This window comes from Lytechinus variegatus, chromosome 11, assembly GCF_018143015.1.
Source record: "Lytechinus variegatus isolate NC3 chromosome 11, Lvar_3.0, whole genome shotgun sequence".
Taxonomy (NCBI): domain Eukaryota; kingdom Metazoa; phylum Echinodermata; class Echinoidea; order Temnopleuroida; family Toxopneustidae; genus Lytechinus; species Lytechinus variegatus.
In genome coordinates, this window is record NC_054750.1 from 9743500 (window position 1) to 9764968 (window position 21469).

Genomic DNA, 21469 nt, shown 5'->3' on the forward strand with positions numbered 1-21469 from the left:
AGAAAAGAGGGAAAATAAGAAATAAAGACTCAGTAGCTATAAAGAAATAAGAAAGGGATGAAACGAAAAGGGAAAATAAAAATGGAAGAAAGATGAAGTATAAATGAAACAAAGCAAAAGAAAAAAAATTAAAAGATTTAAACAGAACAAAAGAAAAGATATACATGGAGAATGAAATAAAAGAAGAAAGACATGCAGATAGAAAGGAAGAAAGACAGACAAATAGAAAGGAAGAAAAAAGAAAAAGGGATAGAAAAAATAGACGGGCAAAATAAAGGGTGAATGAAAGAAATGGTGGGAGTAATACTTGTGGGTACTTATTACTACTAGTGGCCATCGATTTTGAGCAAGAAAAAACGCAGACATCGTGAGATGTGATAACCCTCTAGCTATCTTAAATATTATCTTAAATACCGTGAAAGATAAGAAAGAAAAAAGATAAGAACGTTTTCAGAATACCACTTATCTTGATTTTGTTCTTATCTTTTTAGCGCACTTTTGTATTATATGCGCGAGTGGTAAATTTACGCGCTCAGCATTGGGGGTGGAGAGCAAGATAAGAACAAAGATAAGAACAAAAGATAAGAAAAAGATAAGAACGTTTTCAGAATACCAATTTAAGAAAGTGACGTAGATAAGAACAAAATTAAGATAAGAACGTTTTCAGAATACCGCCCCAGGTCGGTCGACACTGCGACTAACAATCATAATTACAATATTCAATTCTATAGGACCTCGTCTATAAAGTAATCAAAATTGCAATAAATATCTGGATAATGATACAGTCAATTTTTTCTTCTCGTTTATCTCTATATTATTTCCTTCTGTTTTTGTATTTCATTCGATAATATAGCCGCTAAAACTCGATGTTCAGTTTCCCGTCGCCCGCGTCATGAAATTTGGCCCGCATTTGAAAATCAAATTCTGAAAATAAACTATTTGGATATCTAGATTCAAAACTGATTTAAAACATTAATATAAGCTTTTCAGTAAGACAATCACTTGTATATCTTTTAAATACCTGCAAATCTTTTCTTTCTTTTTTGTGAATGGAATGACGCTGCATGCTCAACCATACCTCGAGGGATGTTCGTGCAGGCTCCACAGACTTAACAACCGTAGAAGTGGTGGAGCCTGCACGAACATCGCTCAAGGTATGGTTGAGCTACCTCAATAAATCCCAAAGTCTAGTAACCTCGCGTTGGTGAGTTATCATACGGCCTAGTACTCATCCAAAATAACTTATCTTATTTGCTAATTATAACTTAAAAATCTTTTTTTTTTTCCAGTGGATGAGTTAAATATCAGACAAAAAAATCATCAAAGCTCAATCTGTTACAAGGCCGACGGGAGACTCACCCACGTACGCATTGGCGCTTGTGCTAGCTAGTCTGAGCTCTGTCTGTCTGCCAGAGCTCTGGGGGACAATTCGCTCTGTAAAGGCCTCAATGATGGTGATTTTCTGCTTCAGACAGAGTTTATATTTCGGGTATATTTTTCAAAACTGCCAATGAAGTTTGATGAATTCTTCATTGTCATGTATATTTAAGTTATTAATGAGTTCATTCTCACCAAATTTAGACTCCCCCACAGAGAAATACAATTTTCGTGGAGATCTGCGTTTTCAAAGAACTTCAGGAAAAGTAAGGGTATGTGGGCCTTTATTACATGGCCAAGTACTGGAATTAGATGGAGTAAAAATTAGATATTAAATTCTTTTATATCAAGTTCAACTCACAGTCTCACCCACACAAACACACCCACATCCAAGATTCTAGGCATGAAAAAAACTTTGAAAATCATACAATATTAAACAACAAGTAATAATTAATTTAATAAGTGAACAGGTATTCCTCAAAATACAAAAACGTAGCATTTGAAAAGAGCCCCTGAAATATTGCAAAAAAAATGAAAATGGAGCCCCCCCCCCCAAAAAAAAAAAATGATGAATTTTTCCCTGGCTTCAAGTTCCACAGAATAAAGTGCATTAAAAGGTTACAAAAGGTCAAACTTTCATCTTCTGAAAAATAATGAATATTGAAATCGGTTCCTCATTATGAGCTGGAAAAAATGGGACGGGAAACTCAACATCGAGTTTCATTGGCCCATGCGGTTGCTTTTGACTGCGCTGCATGCACGCACTGCACTGGCCTTTGAAAGAGAGCAACTCGATGTATTTATCATGTTGAACTGTCTCAAACTCAGTCCTGTTCACTATTCACAAGACAAAAATACGCCGGCATTTTTAAAAGGAAATATCTACGTCTCTAAAAGAATCTGCCACGTAAGAAGCACATGATCTTAACTCAATTTTCACTGTGAATGTTTTTATTATGCGTCGTTTATTCTCCCTTTTTTTCGCATGACGGTCTGCGGGTTTGAGAATGAACTCGGCCCGGCCCGCAACCCGCGATCGGAGGCATACCGGCAGGTTAACCCGTACCGCAACGGGTGCGGGTTACAACATTAGATATTATCAATTCATTTCTCAATGCTACTATTCAAATAGGTTCAAGGCGGGTATTTCATGAATTGTTTAGAAGTTACGCATGACTTTACGCACGATTTTACGTTTGACCGATGACCCTTTCTTGTGGTACATGTAAATGATATATCGCCAAGTCTTTTATGTATGGCTCAGAGCACTGGAAATGCCCCCTAAGTTTTAACAGTGTAAAAGTGTATATAATTTTACGCAGTGTTTTACAAAACAACTATCTATTCCATTTATACCCTCTACCATTGGGCTATCTCGGTCGTTAATGTATGGCTCAGCACACTCTGAAATCTTACACAAGTTCTTACTGTCTAAAAGAGTATATGGTGGAACATAATAGTTCCATTCACACCCAATTACCTTTGGGCTATCTCAGTCTTTGATGTATGGCTCAGCACACTCTGAAATGTAACATAAGTTTTAATTGTCTAACAGGGTACAAGGTATTATATAGGGTATTACCTGTCTGTGGTCGGAGTCTTTGATGTACATCTTGGCACAATTTGAAATCTTACATTGAAGTATGGCTCGGCACACTAAAATTTCACAAAAGTTTTAATTGTCTGAAAGGGTCCAAGGTCATAAAAAGATACCTGTAAAGTAATCATCTATTCTATTCACACCCCATAACCGTTGGGTTGTCTTAGTCTTGATGTATGGCTCGGCACACTCTGAAATGTCACGTAAGTTCTTAGTGTCTAAAAGGATATATGATTGTAAACAGAGTTTTATGAAGAAACCACCTATTCCATTCACACCCAATTACCTTTGGGTTGTCCGAGTCTTTGATGTATGGCTCGGCGCACTCTGAAATGTCACCTTGCTGAAGAATCTTCTCAAGTTTGATGACGATGTAGACATCGTTGGAAGGGTAGGTAAGGGAGAATATTGCACCTCTAGCTTGGCTTGATACATCAGGGAATCCTAGCTTACCCTTCACCATCGCCTTGATGTGATCAGGCATCATGTCAAAGTAGAAGTTCTCAGAGATCTGCGGGTGTTTCAAAATTAAAAATGAAATCAATCAAGTGATACAGAGAAAATTGCCCCTCCAGTGAAATCTTATGATTTTCTGTACGATGGGTTTCATGCAGTTTTACTATGTTTGTTTGTTCCAACATTTTTTAATTCATTTTACGTGTTGTATGCAATACTTTGTGTATATTTTGGCATTGTCTCGGTTTTATTTGTTTTGTAATGTCACAGACTCGCTGAAAAGCAGTCTGTTCTGACTGAATGTGAGTTAGCATACCATGGTTAAACAAATAAAATACAATACATGAAGTTTTAAATAATAATAATAATACTAATAATATGAAAATAGACTAGTCTTGTAGAGTGCATATGATGTTATCATCTACATAGAGTGCTTTAGCGATGCATTAAAAATACATATTTTAGTCTGCATCAATTGCCTGTGCAGTATCAGAGCATATCCCTAAAAAGGACCGAAATCCGACGAATATCCCATAGGCTCCTGTACAAAATTTGCCATTGAATACAAGACCATATTCAACAGTCTCGTGCGCATGCACGAATGCGTGAAATATAAAATGCGTACAACAATGAAAGCAATGTGATGCGCAGCATACAGCACAATTACGCTCGATGACGTCATAATGGTCGCACAACAACGACCAAATTTGATCCTATGAAAGTGATGATGCCATAATGTGATAAGTGATATGACTTGTTCAATCAAATTTCTCCCACTTTTTTGGGGGGGGGGGTGGGATAGATTATAATTATATTGGATGGCTTTATTTCATGGAATACCAGAAATATTCCACTCGTTAGGGCAAATATTCCACTCATCTGTAATTCGTAGAATATTTGCCCAAACTCTTGGAAGTATTTCTTGTATTCCATTCTCAGCCATCCACAGAGATGCCAAGTTCAAAGACCAGCTATGTGTGAGATTTTCTGTGAATCTGAGTGAGATCACAGACATTGTGTACAATGTATATGGGGATAGGGTGTGATAGTTGCGTGAGACAGAGATTTGAGGGGATGAACAAGAGTCCAAAATGCTTGAGTCTCACGCATAATGCGTGAGAATTGGTAGCTCTGCATCCAATATAATATAACTATCGCCTGGTACATCTAATGGACTATGGATATTGCATGTCAAAGAGTAGCAATACAATGATGAGTTACCTTCTTCTTTTCTCTTGCGTCATACAGGGCCATGGAGGCAAAGATTGGTTCAAAATCTGGTTCCAATCTGAAATGAAGGTCAAATCATACTAATGAAATGCATTATATTCATTGAACTGCACTGACATCCATTTATATCACAAAGGTAAACTAAGGATGTATAGAGACTCTGACTCTTAGGCCCGAATTCACAAAGGTGGTTTTGAAAACCCACGGTTGAGTCCGTGGTTTATGCTGATTTCCTGTATGAATTACGCTTAATTTAGCGAGTATTGGGCGCGTGTCTAAAAAATGTCCAATGCTGATGTGCGTTTTTGTCACAGGGCACTAAATCGATTCCTGTTACCATGGTTAGATACGCTATTTTATTCATGAGTCCACTGTTTGAAGAGTGGACTTATTAATTAAAACAGTAGACTCATGAATAAATTAGCGTGGATATCCAAGGCAACAGGCATCGATTTGGCGCACTGTGACAAAAGCGCCCATCAACATTGGACATTTTTTATACACGCCTCCAAAACGCGCTAAATTAAGTGTTATTTATACAGGAAATCTGCATAAACCATGGACTCAACCGTGGGTTTTCAAAACCACCTTTGTGAATTGGGCCTTAAGGTTCTTTATTATCATCAACATTGTTTTACACCAGATGATAGTGTAGATAGAAAAATGCTCCACATACATATATTGCAGTAAACATTCTGAAAAGTATATGGATAACACAATTAAACACACAAGAATACTTTTAATTACATTTCACAGTTCAATATCTAAACATTTAAAAGAAACAATCAATAGAAAACAGAAGCTGGGTGTTTTTTACCCATAGAGCTTTATGCCTGACATATATCTTCTACCTCAAGTCCTTTGGAAAACATGTGTTATTATACAAATAATGCATGCAGCCGAGTGCGTTAGTGGAAATGCAGAGCACGCGAGGTTTCTTTAGATAGATGCCGCACTGTGCACGAGCCGCTTGCGGCGAGTGCCCAGTGTGCATCATCTGAAGAAACTGAGCTTTCTCTGCATTAACTTTAATGCACGACAGAGCGAATGCATTATTTGTTTTATAAAATAGCAACACAAAAACAAATTTTTAAAAAGTTACAGTACAGTTTAGTTAGACTTCTCCCGGGACTTCTACCGCACTGGTTTGCTCGAGCAATTTTTCGTTGCGCACTTTTTGCACTGCCATGCAGTGCACCAAAAAAGTTGGATGTCATGTGACGCGTATTGGCCACTCACGATGCTTAAAAATACAGAGCTATTTTATAAACTGAAATAACACTATGGGTTCAGTGGATAAATAGTACATAAAGTGCAGTATCAAACAGGTTGAAAGATGTAGCCAATGACATATATTATAAAAATAATGCACGTAAGCATGTGCATGCAGGGCCAAATAATAAACGATGTGCGAGAAGAGCCAATGGATATACCGCACCCAGGTCCACAGGACCGAGTGCGGTATATCCATTTGGCGAGACGAGCACAGAGTTCATTATTTCGGTCCTCTATACACTAGAATGCGTGCACTGTTTGTTTTATACAACCCTTCTCCTCCCCCGTGTTACTGAGTTGCCCCGAGTGCTATATTTGATCTAAATTCCAGATAATTCCAGACTATCCTGCACTCTGACGTCAGAGTGCAGGATAGTGCGTTTTGAATGCAATAGTGCAATTCGCTGAATGTCATGTGATCCGATTTGGACCAATCAGATTACAGAACATTCTTGGGAGTTGTATAGACAAGTATGTGTATGCCACTCACATGCTTCCATTTTAATGCACCCTACAAGTACTGCATTTTGGATGCATCACTGTGCTTAATAGACATGGAGACGCCATCTGAAATATGATCGTTCAATGAGAAGGGGATGGTAAGGATTGTCGTGTGCATACTAATACATACACATTGGATATGCTTGTGATGCAGTAATTTGGGAGCATATGTAGCCACTTTGCCTTTGCCATCCCAGGATAATTTACAAGAATTTAAGAAGCTTTCCACTACAAATTCATACTGATGCCCAATTTTTTAAAACAGAAAATGCACAATTTTTTTTATGGTAGTGGTATTGCAGACATATCAAGTATTCACAATATACGCAAAAGCACATTGTAAATGTGGATAATTTCATGGAATAGCCTCACATTTTTGAGGTCACAGGTATTAAATGTCTGGGCCAGTATTCAATTTGATACTTAAGTCTGAATTTTAAATACTTTACTCAGTATTTTGCTTAAGTAAAATACTTATCCATCTTTAGTATTCAATGCAAAGTATTTTGCTTACCGTAAATCTAGGTCAGCCACCTACCAGATTCAAGTCTGGCTTGTGTGCAGTTTCCAAATGTGAGAGGCGCAGTCATACATTCTGCGCACAGATGGATTTATACATTGCGAATTATTTGGCTCAAACTTTATGACGTCACAATGGTTCTTAGTATACTTTAAGCACTTTGCTTCGCCAAGTAAAATGCGAAGTAAAATCAATACTTTCCATTGAATATCGGCCCTGGTTACCATCACCTACAGCCTGTTGACTACACTAAAAACAAATCATCACTGTGTTCTTATCGAGTCTTCAGATTTGTGATCTTACTTGAGCTGCAAGCATTTGATGAGAAGCCTGTATCCAAAGTGTTCCGACGGGATAGGTGGAAGTGTTTTTCTCTCTATTGCATCATTCTAAAGACATGAAAGAAAATCATGAAACATTATCATCACACTTGTTATCATCATCAGCATCCTCTTTCTCGTCATCATCATCAATATAAATATAGTGACTCACTTTGCTTTTCTCCTCCCAGGCACAGGTGAAGCCGAAAATATAATAAAAACCATCATTATCATTATCATCATCATCACCATCATCATCACCAAGATTATCATCATCATCATCACCATCATCATCATCATCACCAAGATAATCATCATCATCACCATCATCACCAAGACAATCATCATCATCATCATCATCACCATCACCATCATCACCACCATCATCACCAAGACAATCATCATCATCATCACCATCATCATCATCATCACCAAGACAATCATCATCATCACCAAGACAATCATCATCATCATCACCATCATCACCAAGATAATCATCATCATCATCACCATCATCATCACCAAGATTATCATCATCATCATAACTTTCATCATCATCATAATCAAGATCACCATCATCTTCATCACCATCACCATCATCATCTTCATCATCATCTTCATCACCATCATCATCATCATCTTCATCATCATCATCATCATCATCATCATCATCAGCATCATCTTCATCAACATCATAATCACTGTTACCATCATCATCATCAAGATCAATATCACAATTCTATTCCAACATGTGTTAGCATTCTCACTGTATAGTACTAATAATATGACAAACCTCATCTGGTGGAGGGTAGAAGCTGAAGATGTCATTCTCTCGGTTTCTATTCCGAACCTCTTCATTCATAGCATCCTGCTGCTCAATAGGGATGTGATCAAGGAGATGAGGAAGGAGGGCGTCACACTCACTCTGATCCAAGTCAAAGATACTAGAAGCCCATGATCCCCTTGGAGTGGTATCCAGATGGATGGATGTACGTTTCCTCTCGTTTGTGGGCTATATCACAGAGGGGATATCATCAAATACTATTATCATCATTATCATTATTGTTGTTATTATTATTATTATTATTATTATTATCATTATTATTATATAATCAAAGAAATAATGAGGAAGCTTTTCATCATTTCAATCTATTATTTTTATTATTATTAGATAATTAAAGAAGTAATGATTTCAAATTCATTCAAATTCAAATTCAATTCGGTTTTATTAAAAAATACTCATCAAATAGTCCGAGCACTAACAATGTGAGTTTACATTTTAAAAAATACATAACAAAAAAATAGATACATAACATGCAGTGACTATTAAAGAAGATGAGGAAGCTTTTCATCATTTCAATCTAACATTGATTCTTAGACTGCAACTAAACCTTCTATTGACTGCTAACTGCAGAGAACACATACAATAAAGATTAAAAAGGCAGCAGGAAGAGCAAGAAGGTATATGCAATGTGCCATTACTATAGCAACTCAATAGCCAATACATTTTGTCAGCCGAACCTTTTCAAACTTTGTGTGGCGAGGGGATAACTGAATTACAAATATAATGCTGCCAACACCAAATCATAAAGGGGTTAAGAAGATTTCCACAAAGCTGCACCAGCAAATATCAAATTCTCCCCCACCCACTTCAAAAATTGTCCTTAAACATTCTATGAGATTTGTAATGTCTGTTAAATATTCATTTTCAGTCAATGATTTTACAATGTTTCCCACTATTCCTCACATATACATATTGTTACGGGAAAAGAACGATAATATTATTATTACCCCGGGTATTATTATAAATGCCTACCGTTGTACATTCTTCATTCTCTTCTTCATCGACCTCATAGACCTTGTCACTGCTGATAGCCAGACTCCTCTGTCTCAGTTTCATGATATTGCCTTGGTGAGACATAGCATTCTCCTTGTACTTGCGATCTACCACTGACCAGTCACATGTGTACCATTTCAGGCAGTCACGCACCTGCAGACTCACATTCTCAGCCCTACGGTCAATCAAAAAAATTACCATTTTAGCGATATGTGGTCAGGTGACCACTGACCAGTCACATGTTTACCATTTCAGGCAGTCACGCACCTGCAGACTCACATTCTCAGCCCTACGGTCAATCGAAAAATTACCATTTTAGCGATATGTGGTCAGGTGACCACTGACCAGTCACATGTGTACCATTTCAGGCAGTCACGCACCTGCAGACTCACGTTCTCAGCCCTACGGTCAATCAAAAATTACCATTTTAGCGATATGTGGTCAGGTGACCACTGACCAGTCACATGTATACCATTTCAGGCAGTCACGCACCTGCAGACTCACATTCTCAGCCCTACGGTCAATCGAAAAATTACCATTTTAGCGATATGTGGTCAGGTGGGTGTTTCATAAAGCTGTTCATTGGTAGAGAGCGACTTTACGGATGACTGGTGATCCTTCCTTGTGGTAAATGAGATACACCATATTTTCATAGGTGTTGATTCAGTTCCTCAGAAAGGGTACCAGTCGTTTGGAATGTAAAGTCTCTCTTAAGTTATAAATGGCTTGATGAAAAACCCACCTGAAATAATTGACATTGTGCTGCTCTCAACCCAGGCTTTGCTGGTAAAATTATCAATGATACAATGTTCTTGTATAAATATACAAGAACATAATTATAAATTTTTTATGTGTTAAACTATATTCATGATCATATCATCTTCATGTACGGTATATTTAGTGTTTTCAGCTTTAATATGTTCTTGTATATTAGCTATAGGCATATTCATGATCATATTTATAGGTTCTCGCATATTTTGTGCTTTCATCTATATTCATGATCATATAATGTTCTTGTATAAATATACAAGAACATAATTATAAACATTTTGTGTGTTAAACTATATTCATGATCATATCATCTTCATGTACGGTATATTTATTGTTTTCAGCTTTAATATGTTCTTGTTTATTTTGTGTTTTCATCTATATTCTCGATCAAATAATGTTCTTGTATAAATATACAAGTACATAATTATAGATATTTTGTGTTTTAAGCTATATTCATGATCATATCTTCATGCATATTTTGTGATTTCAGCTTTAATATGTTCTTGTACATTTTGTGTTTTCAGCTTTATTCATGATCATATTAGGTTCTTGCATATTTTGTGCTTTCAGCTTTATATCCATGATCATACTATGTTCCTTTATATTTTGTGCTTTCATTATCACATGTTCTTTTATATTTGTCTAACTTCCCAGTATAAAACTAATATCTTTGTAATCTATAGACCAAACAAAGAATCTTGAACGACTTACTCTGGGCCTGGGTGAGGTTGTCTGGTTGTTCTCATCTCTCTGGATATAGCCATAACCCTGACATCATCTTCAGGATACTCCAGGAGCTGCTTGAGGGGATCCAGCTCCATGGCTCCTTTACTCTGCTGTATGTACTCTTCATAGTCTAATGGATCCAGGATCTCTGACAGAGGTATCTGGAACAAACCAATCACACAGTTTCTACTGACCCACTCTAACCAATGCATCATTTGTATACTGACCCATGGCTAGCCATGCATCTGGTAAATTCGCCATGAATGAGTTCATGTAATTACGGGACGCACGGCAAATTTACCGGATGCATGGCCAGCCATACATCAGTCATTACTTATGCATGATACCCATCCTGTAATAAACAACTTATTGTCTGTTCTGTCAAATTTCAAGAAGACAGTGTGATGACACCGGAGCCTGGAGAGAGTTTCAAAAAGCCTTTATTTATTCAGTGTTTTTCATTGATTTTTGTGCATCTAATTGGCTAAAAACATATCTGACAGTGATGAAGAAGAAGTTTATGAAACACCCCCCCCCCTTTGTGTTAAGTGCACCTTAATTTGAATTTAAATGAACCTGAACAAGTGATCAAACTTACTCCACCAGGTCCTAGACCACCTGCAAAACGTGCTACATCTTTACTGGAATAATGTGACGAAACCTGACGTCGTATATCCGCTGCATGCTGAGACCTAAAAAGAAAGAATTGCATTCACTACGTATCAATCGACATAAATCAATGTCAAAGGGAAAGTAGTTGGGGAGAGTGAGTGCTTCCGTAACACACATTGCCAATGAACCTGTTCTTACCAGACCGATGTCGCGTACATGTAGATCCCTCGATCTACATGTTTAACCCATGTAAACAACGCAAATAAAATGGCGTCGACCCTTGAACCGCTTATGTATTACGTACTTCCGGTTAGCAATGCCGTTCTGAAGATTAATTTATAGATAAAAATTATTATTTTACAAATAATAAAATATAATACGTGATTATAAATAATTAGCAGTATTATGTCAATTATTTATTGCGTAAGAAATTTTAATATTTGTGAAATATTTTTTATCTATAAATTGTTCTTCAAAAAGGCATTGCGTATCGGAAGTACGTAATACATAAGAGCATGATCGGTTCATCACGGACGGACATTTGATAGATTTTGAAAGTTTTGAAGGCTTGTAACAAATTAGGAATAAGATGAACAAGGTTCCTTTGTGTTTTATAGTGAAGGGTAGGACATAGTATGCTGAATGATTAAAAAAGTTTGTTGCCATGGTTACCTACAAACACAGGTATCCACTAAATGTGCCATATCACGGACGGACAAGATAGAAATGTGGTTTTTAGAATTTTTGTACATTTTTATTGTTTCTATCTAAACAGCTTTACATGGACCAATTATTGTTAATGTACCTAACACTCGGGTATGTTAGCTTCTATGTTCAGCATATTGAATTCTTAACCAATATCAAACTTCCGAGAGAATTGCAAATATTTTCCATCACGGACGGACATCACAGACGGACATCACGGACGGACACAATTAAAATACAATGGAAGTAATCTGTAAAAAGTTCTTAGTACTTTTTTGGTAAACAAATGCAATTGTTTTGATGATTTGTACATATTTTAATAATATTAAACAGTATTAGTTGCACAATCAAGTTGCTACAACTTCAATCAAGTTGCTGCAACTTGATTTAAGATGTAGCAACTTGATTTCTATGCTAGACGCACAGTATAATCTAGACATACGATTGCTCTTAACACATTTCTTGTCAAAATCGAACATAAAGAATAGGTGATGTATAATAAAAAAAATAAAAAACGTAAAAAGCCATTGATATGCAGGCAGAAAGGAGCAAATTCACATGACAGTCCTTTTACTTTCAGAAGATGTTAGTATTCATAGAGAATTAGCAAGTGAAAAGACTTTAAATGAAAAATTGACATCCTGGTTCTTCCCGCATATATTTTTTACATAGTTTTTGTGGCTCAACTTACCCCAGACGATGGCACAACTTACTCCACAGATGGGGCAAGTTGAGCAATTTGACATCCTTTTTTTCAAAGGTCACAATGACATTCAGCATGGGGGTAGAAAGTTATATATAGGTGAAAAATATTTCCCAAGAATCAAATTTAAAGGTAAGGTACTTATTTCTACAATATTACTAGTCATATCAATTCTAACGTGCAAAATGCAAAAAGTGTCACAACTTACCCCGCCTTCCCCTATTGTCTTTTTAAAGTGTAGAATACAAGTAGGTTCAAAATCAACAGCTAGTTGATTATTGATCATGTTGATACAAGTATTTTTATGATCATGATGATTTTAGGCATTAATTTTCCAAAAGCAAAGATGTTTTTTTAAGGTCCAAAAACTAAATCTAAAAGATTAACAGGTCACTGATCCTTATGCTTGTTTGTTGGATCAACACTTGTCAGGGGCTCTCTTTAAATCCATCTTTTGCATATATCAAAGCGGAGACACCCCATAACATCAACAGCCCTCATGTATTTAGGCCCTGACCGAATCCAAAATTGAAATTGATATTCCAATCCAAAGCTTAACTTCTAAACACTGCAGTGCAAGCTTTATGCATTTTCACAGTTTACCAGATAAGCGATTTGCTTAAAATTAGCTCCAAAATGGACTTCGAAAAAAGGTATTCATGTAATTTTCACAAACCTATGTTCTGTTAGAAGCATTGTGAATCCATAAGTTTGTACATGGAAAAATTGATTTTTCTGCTTATCAGATTATGCATTGCATTCTACTTCTTCTCCATCACTTTCTGCAAGCTTGAATTGATGAAATCTACAGCTTTGGACTTGTTCTTGCCATACTTTGTTTCCTGCTTTTTTGGCATATACATGTACATGTAGCTTTTCAACTCTACCTGCATTCCAATAATGCTTAACAATTTTCCTGACAACAATATAGCCCCAATAACGGCCAAACAAAGATATCACAAAAAATTGTGAAGAGTTGTAGGCTTATTCCATTTGAGTTCTGAATAATTCTCAGAGCCATTTTTCACTGCAATTAGAAGCTAAAATTAAACTCATAATCTGCTCAGCAAAGTTTCTCATTTGCATATATGAATCTTTCCACAAGTATTTCACTCGTCCGTCCGTGATGAAATTAATGTCCGTCCGTGATCATTTTTCATTGATTTATTAAATGCATAAAATGTATGGATTTTAGCTATGTTCAAATAAAATGATGAACAGTGTCCAGTGAAATACTTCTACACACTTTTATTTCTGTTTCTATTCTGATAAAGAATAAAAAGCTGAATCCATAGACATTATCCTAATAAAAATGATCACGGATGGACATTAATTTCATCACGGACGGACGGAAATGTTAACATCTACAAGGAAAGTTTACTTCCCATATTTTTTTCCTACTAATTTATGTTTCATGATAGATTAATGTTCAGAGTGCAAGACCATTAAAAAAAAATGGAGTAACTTTGAAAACAATAAAACTAGAGTGAAATGAATTTGAGTGAATTAACTTTGTCCGTCCGTGATCAAATTAATGTCCGTCCGTGATCATTTTTGACTGAGTTTATGATATGGATAAAATGTATGGATTTTAGCCATGTTCAAATAAAATAATGTACAGTGTTTAGAGAGATACCTCTCAACCTTTTTATTTTTTATTTCTACTCTGATAAAGAATAAAAAAACTTTTCATCTTTTTTTCCATCACGGACGGAAATTTCAAAATGGAAATGTTAACACCTACCAAAAATAATTAGTTCCCAATATTTTTTTTCTACTATATTATGTCTGATAATAGAGAAATGTTCTGAGTGCAAGAACATCCAAACCAAATAAGAGTAACTTTAAAAACAATAAAACTAGAGTGAATTTAATTTGAGTAGAAATGTCCGTCCGTGATGAGAGGTAGCAGCACCCCCATGAATAAAATGGACTATTCCGGTACTTTCGGAATCATCAATCTTCATGAAACTTAGTTTTTTGAAACCTGAGATATCAAAGATTATTTTAAAAGCAAATTTGATAAAAGTACCTTAAAAATTTTTTTTCACCTCAATGCGAACCCTTAACCGATCATGCTCATTAGTGGACTATATGAACTTCAAGGGTCGACGCCATTGTATTTGCGTTGTTTACATGGGTATTAGTACATGTGGATCGAGGGGTCTACGCAACATCGGTCTGGTAAGAAACCTTTATTTTTCTTTTTTTTCCTGTTTTTTTAAACCTTCCTACGCATTAGGTGTAGGAAGGTGTGGAGATAAATTAAATCACGACCAATTACGTGATTTTTAATAAAAAAGATGGATTTCCATCATCATGGAGTCCTCAAGACAAGGCTAATGCAAGAACCGGTATTTTACAATTCACAATATTCATCGGCCAATTGAAGCTTTTTTTTTTAATCGGCACTCCTCATGATATCGTCGCCCTCTCTTATACACATTGTTTTTAAAGATCGTGATGTTGCATGAATTTTATAGTCCCCCCCCCCATAAAATCCCACCTTTGTCCAGGGTGACCAGATTTCACAAAATGAAATACGGGACAATCGAAAAAGCACGCTGTACGAGCAAATCGACCGTGAGCCAGGTCTTAATAAAAAAAAATCAACAAAGAATGCTACACATATTAATAGACTCGTAAGAAAATATAAAGAATAAGAAGGGAGAATGAACGAAAGAATAAAGGAAAGAAAGAAAAGAGGAAAGAAAGCAGATGAATTGAGAAAAAAAGAAAGTAAAAATGAAGGGGAAAATGAAGGAAAAAATAAAAGAAAGTTAGAATAAAAGAAAGATGAAAGAAAGAATAAAAGAGAGAAAAATGTTTCCGTCATTCTTTGAAATGAATAAAGAAAGAAAAAGAAAGGAAGGGGAAATGAAGAAATGTCTGAAAAAAATGGAGAAAGGAAAAAAGAAAGTAACAAGGAGGAAGAAAGAAAGGGAAAATAGGGAGGAAGGAATGAAGGGAAAGAAATAAGAATAAGGGAAAGGGGGAAAAAGATAAAAGAAAGAATGAAAGAAAGGATAAAAGGGGAGGAAAGAATGAAGGGAGGAGAAAATAAAGAAAATAATGTAAGAAGAGAAAGAATGAAAAGAAAAAGGAGAGGAAGGGACACGGAAGCAAAGAAAAGTTCAAGGAGAGAAAGAATGAAGGAAATAAAAAAAATTAAAAGAAAAAAGAACAGAGAATGGAAAGAAAGACAAGAAATAGAGATAGATGGAACAAAAAAGGGCAAGCAGGAAGGATGAAGAAAGAAGGTTACAGAAATACGGGACAAATATAATAGGCGTCCTAGGAAGGGTTCGTCGGGACGCCGGGACAAAGGAGCAAAATACGGGACGATCCTGGGAAATACGGGACGTCTTGGGCCGATTGCACAAAAGGGTCTTTCCAAGGACTGTCTTTTGTGTCGCCCATCTTTTATGATACGCTATAAGCGGGGGTGTTTCTGAAATTTATGATAAAGAACAAGATTCGTTAGCTTGCTTTTTAATCAAATTTTATACAATTTCATGATATGTCACATCAATTTATAAACAAATATTTTGTTTATTTTAACGGACGAATGTCGAATGAAATATGTTTGCAGGTGATTTATTTAAAATGCGTTTCACATGGCGCATCATAAAAGATGGGCGACACAAAAGACGGTCCTTGCAAAAACCCTTTCGTGCAATCGGCCCCTGGTCACCCTGCCTTGGTCACTCGGAATAGTCTGGTCAGTTAGCGGAATTATGTGGACACGGTGGACAAAAGCGTGATTTTTTCTCCAGACCTTTGTTTATGTATGAGAATTAAGAATGGGGTATGCTCCAAAAAATCTGGCTGCAGGAACAGTGAAAAAATGGGTGAAAATGTCAGAATTTATGAGTTCAGATTTGTCTGATATATAGACTAGCACTAGTGCAAAACTCAATAGCAGTGCATTATTTTGCATTGGATTAGTTCTTGAATTCAGACCCTTTTTGAACAGATCTTCTGTTTGTCCTTGCATCTCAATGCACCAAATATCTGAATGAAGATGCTAACCAAGCCGAAGGGTGACGGTGGAGGGGGTTGAATGTTGGTGTGTGTGTACATATTTTGGTCTTGGGGTAAAGGTGTGCAAGACACATTTTTTGCATGTGTTGGAAATTGTGTTGCCATGGTAACAGTGTATTATTGCAAAAATAAGGTAAAAATCTTGCAGTTAGAACCACTTCCTCTGTTTTTAACCAATTCTCATGAAATTTGGCACACACATTGGTCTTGAGGTGAAGATGTCTAAGACACACTTTTGTGTGTCTTTCAGAAATCTTGTTGCCATGGTAACAACATATTATCTGGTGAAAATTGGGAAAAAATCTTACAATTCAAACTGCTTCATCAGTTTTCAATCAATTCTAATGAAATTTGGCACACACATTGGTATTGAAGTAAAGATGTACTAGACACTTTTTGTGTGTGTTTCAGAAACTGTGTTGTCATGGTAACAAGATATCATATGGCAAAATTTAGGTATAAAAAAAACTTCATCAGTTTTGAACCAATTCTCGTGAAATTTGGCTCACACATTGGCCTTGGGGTAAAGATGTGCAAGAACCTTTTTTTTTTGCATTTGTCAGAGAGTGCATTACCAGGGTAGCCACATATGATAGCCAGAAATGAAGGAAAACTTGTGGATCAAACTTCTTCCCCTGTTTTTAGTCAGTGCTCATAAAAATTGGAAGAAATATTCATCATATGGTAAAGATTCATATTAAATTCTAAATGTCTTCTCTGCATTAAAATGTGGGGGTATTAATCACCTTCATTAATATTTCTTGGTTTGAGGGGAAGGGGCAGGATTAGTCCTTTAAATCTGACATCAAAGAAGGTTAAAGGCAGTGGCCATTAGAAACATAAAAATGATAAACATTCTTAAAAAACGCATCCCCTTAAGGGCATATAGGCTGGAGGTACACTGGGTGAATATGAAACCTTCTGCTGAAGCAGAGGAGTTCCAACACTGGCAAGCAAAACAAAATTTGTACCCATTCTACTTTCAACAGCTGATTTTCCAAACCTTAGTTCCACCTCCCCAAGATGTGCACCCCTCCCCATACCACTTTTAGTTCTACTTCCCCATGCTCAAACCAGTCTACACCTTTGTCCCTCAGGGGTCAATGCATTTTTAAAGCTAGACATTACTCTTTTTTTTGGGGGGGGGTGGGTCTTTAGAAAATGACCTCATTAAAATTACAGTTAAAGGATTATGACTAGGAACTTACCCCCCCCCCGAAAAAATAGGGGGCTGATAATACTTTTTAGCAGAAAATGCCCCCCCCCCCCCCCTCTTCAAAGGTAAGAAGAGTCCTTTGCACTTCAGACCATTCATTTGAAGCTTAATGCATTCTGATTTGATAAAAAATTGTTTACAGTACCCAATTAACCATTGTTTATTTATATTCTCCTACTCAGTCTTTTATTCATATTCATATTTCGTTCCTACTCTTTCTTTTTAACTTTCACATCACTCTTGATTTTGAGCTTCACCATGCCATCTCCTTCTGTTTCCTGTCTCTCTCTCTAAGTATATTTTTTCTGACATATTTTAAAGTGTACCTTTAATCATGCAACTAATTATTATAGAAATATAAATATATACAAAAATATCTGCACTTGTTTTAGAAATTCACTTGCAAATCCATGACTCAGTAACATACCATATCAAAAATATACCTATGTGCACAATAGATTTTAGCCTTATATTTTCTTTCATTTAATTTTTTCAGTATATTTCTGTGACAGCCCCTGCTTCATGCTTCAAATAAAACATTGATTAATTGGACACCGGAAACTTTTTTTTTCAAAGCAGAATGGTTAAGGCTTTAAATTAATATGCTGAAGTGTAAAGGATTCCCCCCTTTTTTGGGGGGGGGGTTAAGTTCCTAGTCGTTATAATTTCATTTTAATCTTTATGTGGCAATTTTCTAAAGCCCACCCCCCAAAAAAAATAAAAAATGTAAGGGGTGTTTTTTAAGAGTGTTTAAGTTCCTCATGGTCATGGCCTTTAACCTTCTATATTTTATGTTGTCAGTTTTTAAGGACCTTCTCCGCCCCCCCCCCCCCAAAAAAAGCCTATAAATATTATTGAAGGTGATTAATACCCTGCGCTATTATATGAAGTTATAAAGGGGAATCAAACCCAAATAAACACTTGTTTTTAGAGGAAAATGAAAAATCAGACAAGTTTATAGGTCAAAGTTTGAACAATATCGGACAAACCATAACAAAGTTGTGAACATATTAAAGTTATAAACATTGGTAATCACTACACCCATGAAGACTTCAAATTGACCGCATATGTGATGTCACAGTGATTTAAGAAGGCAAGGACCACTCTTCCATGTACTGGAATAATTAATTAGCTAAAAAAAATTTTTTAAAAGTTTTACTTCAAATTATATCTTTCTTTCATGAGGACATAAAACATACTACCGGGTTTATATTACGGCCCCAATGGAATAGGGATTTAGGAGAAAACCAAAAATCCTGAAAACTACTAGTCTTATGGGAAAGTTGTCCTTGCGGCCCCACCCCTTGTCATAATTTACTTACCCAGTTGCCAATTTGAATTCTACATACTAGTAGCCTTAAGGAGCTTAATTTTAAAGCAGCCATAACTATATTTTGCTTGTCCGATTTCTTTAAAACTTTCACCATTCTTATTTTTCTCCTTTTCCATGCACACAACATTATGACCAAGGCTTGATTCCCTTTTAATACTGAATATGAATCTTTACCCAAAATTAATATTTGTGTCAACTTTTATGAGCACAGGCTGAAAACTGAGAAGTAGACTGATCCACGAGTTTTCCCCATATTTCTGGCTAAATGTGGTTACCAAGGCAATGCACTCTCTGGCAAAAGGTTCTTGCACATCTTTACCTCAAGGCCAATGTGTGAGCCATAATCATTTCATGAGAATTGGTTAAAAAAAAAAATGATGAAGTAGTTCAAATTCCAAGGTTTTTACCTAAATTTTGCCATATTATATGTTGTTCCCATGGCAACACAATTTTGGAAACACACACAAAAAGTGCCTTGTACATCTTTACTTCAATACCAATGTGTGTGCCAAATTTCATGAAAATTGATTGATAACTGATGAAACAGTTTGAATTGTAAGATTTTTCCCAATTTTCACCAGATAATATGTTGTTACCATGGCAACAAGATTTCTGAAAGACACACAAAGTGTGTCTTAGACATCTGCACCTCAAGACCAATGTGTGTGCCAAATTTCATGAGAATCGGTTAAAAACAGAGGAAGTGGTTCTAACTGCAAGATTTTTACCTTATTTTTGCAATAATAAACTGTTACCATGGCAACATAATTTCCAACACATGCAAAAAATGTGTCTTGCACACCTTTACCCCAAGACCAAAATATGTACACACACACCAACATTCAACCCCCTCCACCGTCACCCTTCGGCTTGGTTAGCATCTTCATTCAGATATTTGGTGCATTAAGATGCGAGGACAAACAGAAGATCTGTTCAAAAAGGGTCTGAATTCAAGAACTAATCCAATGCAAAATAATGCACTGCTATTGAGTTTTGCACTAGCGCTAGTCTATATATCAGACAAATCTGAACTCATAAATTCTGACATTTTCACCCATTTTTTCACTGTTCCTGCAGCCAGATTTTTTGGAGCATACCCCATTCTTAATTCTCATAGTCATACATAAACAAAGGTCTGGAGAAAAAATCATGCTTTTGTCCACCGTGTCCACAAGTAGGGCATTTTTGACGCTAACAGACCAGACTAGAATATCAGATCGAGTTCACGGTCCGAAGTTAATTCGGGTAAGTGGAGCGTACTAACGTACTATCATGACTATAGCGGTACGGTACGGTAATGAAGCAGTGTACCGTCCCGGTAGTGGAGCCTGCACTGCCCGCTGCATGCAGCTGCACGAACTTCCCTCGATGTGCTGCAAGTCTCGAATTGGGAGCTAACTTTCGAACTATTCGCTTCCCTTCATGACTTGCCGGCATGCTAACTCGCCATACAATCCACTGTTTAAATTGTCAATTTTTTAGATAATAAACGTTTAACTATTTGACTTACTTGTTAAGTTTCTGGGCGAAAGCCCGTTGGGAGGCCATTTCCGCTATTCAACTGAAGCTAGCTAGCGCGCGCTCTATGCGCGCCGCGCCCGCGCGTTTCCGTTTTACACCCTGACGAAGGCATTTTCCGGAAAAGTAGCCAAAAAGCGACTAGTGAAGAGTCTACGTCTACGTTTGTTTACATTATCAGCTGGGCACGCGATCCAAAGTCCGCACCGAAGTTATCCGCAAAACATACCGTACTTTCAAATGCAGCTGAGCTTATACTTTCTTTGCCTTGATCATTTGCCTTGCCGATTTGCTGATGTCTGTCTTTCTCTCTATCTGTCTATATATCTATCTCTCAAATTCTATCTCTATCTATCTATGTAACTGCAGTATGTATCTATCTAATAATCTTCTCTGTCTCTCTCATTCTTTATCTAACATCTATCTATCTCAAATTCTCTATCTCTCTCTATCTATCCATCCATCTGTCTGTCTTTCTCTATTTCTCTCTCTCTACCTACCTATGTAACTACAGTATCTATCTGTTAATTTGTCGCTCTTCTCTCTCATTCTTGATCTATCTGACATCTATCTATCTCTCTATCCATCTATCTATCCATCTGTCTGTCTTTCTCTATTTCTCTCTATCTATTTATCTATTTTTTAACTTATCTATCTATCTGTTAATTTGTTAATAAATCTTTGTCTCTCTCCCTCTTTATCTATCTAACATCTATCTATCTCTC

At 36.4% G+C, this 21469-nt stretch overlaps 1 protein-coding gene across 3 annotated transcripts in view; it reads right to left on the reverse strand.

The window, feature by feature from the left end:
• LOC121423468 (dedicator of cytokinesis protein 7-like) overlaps positions 1-20823 on the reverse strand; it is a 65177-nt gene extending 44354 nt beyond the window's left edge. For 2 of the 3 annotated variants that reach the window (XM_041618816.1, XM_041618815.1), the window contains exons 1-8: positions 20737-20823; positions 11212-11305; positions 10599-10774; positions 9096-9291; positions 8073-8291; positions 7263-7348; positions 4655-4721; positions 3264-3488 (exon numbers count right to left, since the gene is read on the reverse strand). In XM_041618816.1, coding sequence (XP_041474750.1) covers positions 3264-3488; positions 4655-4721; positions 7263-7348; positions 8073-8291; positions 9096-9291; positions 10599-10774; positions 11212-11305; positions 20737-20774 — 1101 coding nt within the window. In that variant the 5' untranslated portion in view covers positions 20775-20823. Of the gene's footprint in view, positions 1-3263; positions 3489-4654; positions 4722-7262; positions 7349-8072; positions 8292-9095; positions 9292-9363; positions 9400-10598; positions 10775-11211; positions 11306-20736 lie in introns of those variants that run through there. The other variant, XM_041618817.1, reaches the window with a different exon arrangement.
• Between the last annotated feature and the right edge of the window lie 646 nt (positions 20824-21469).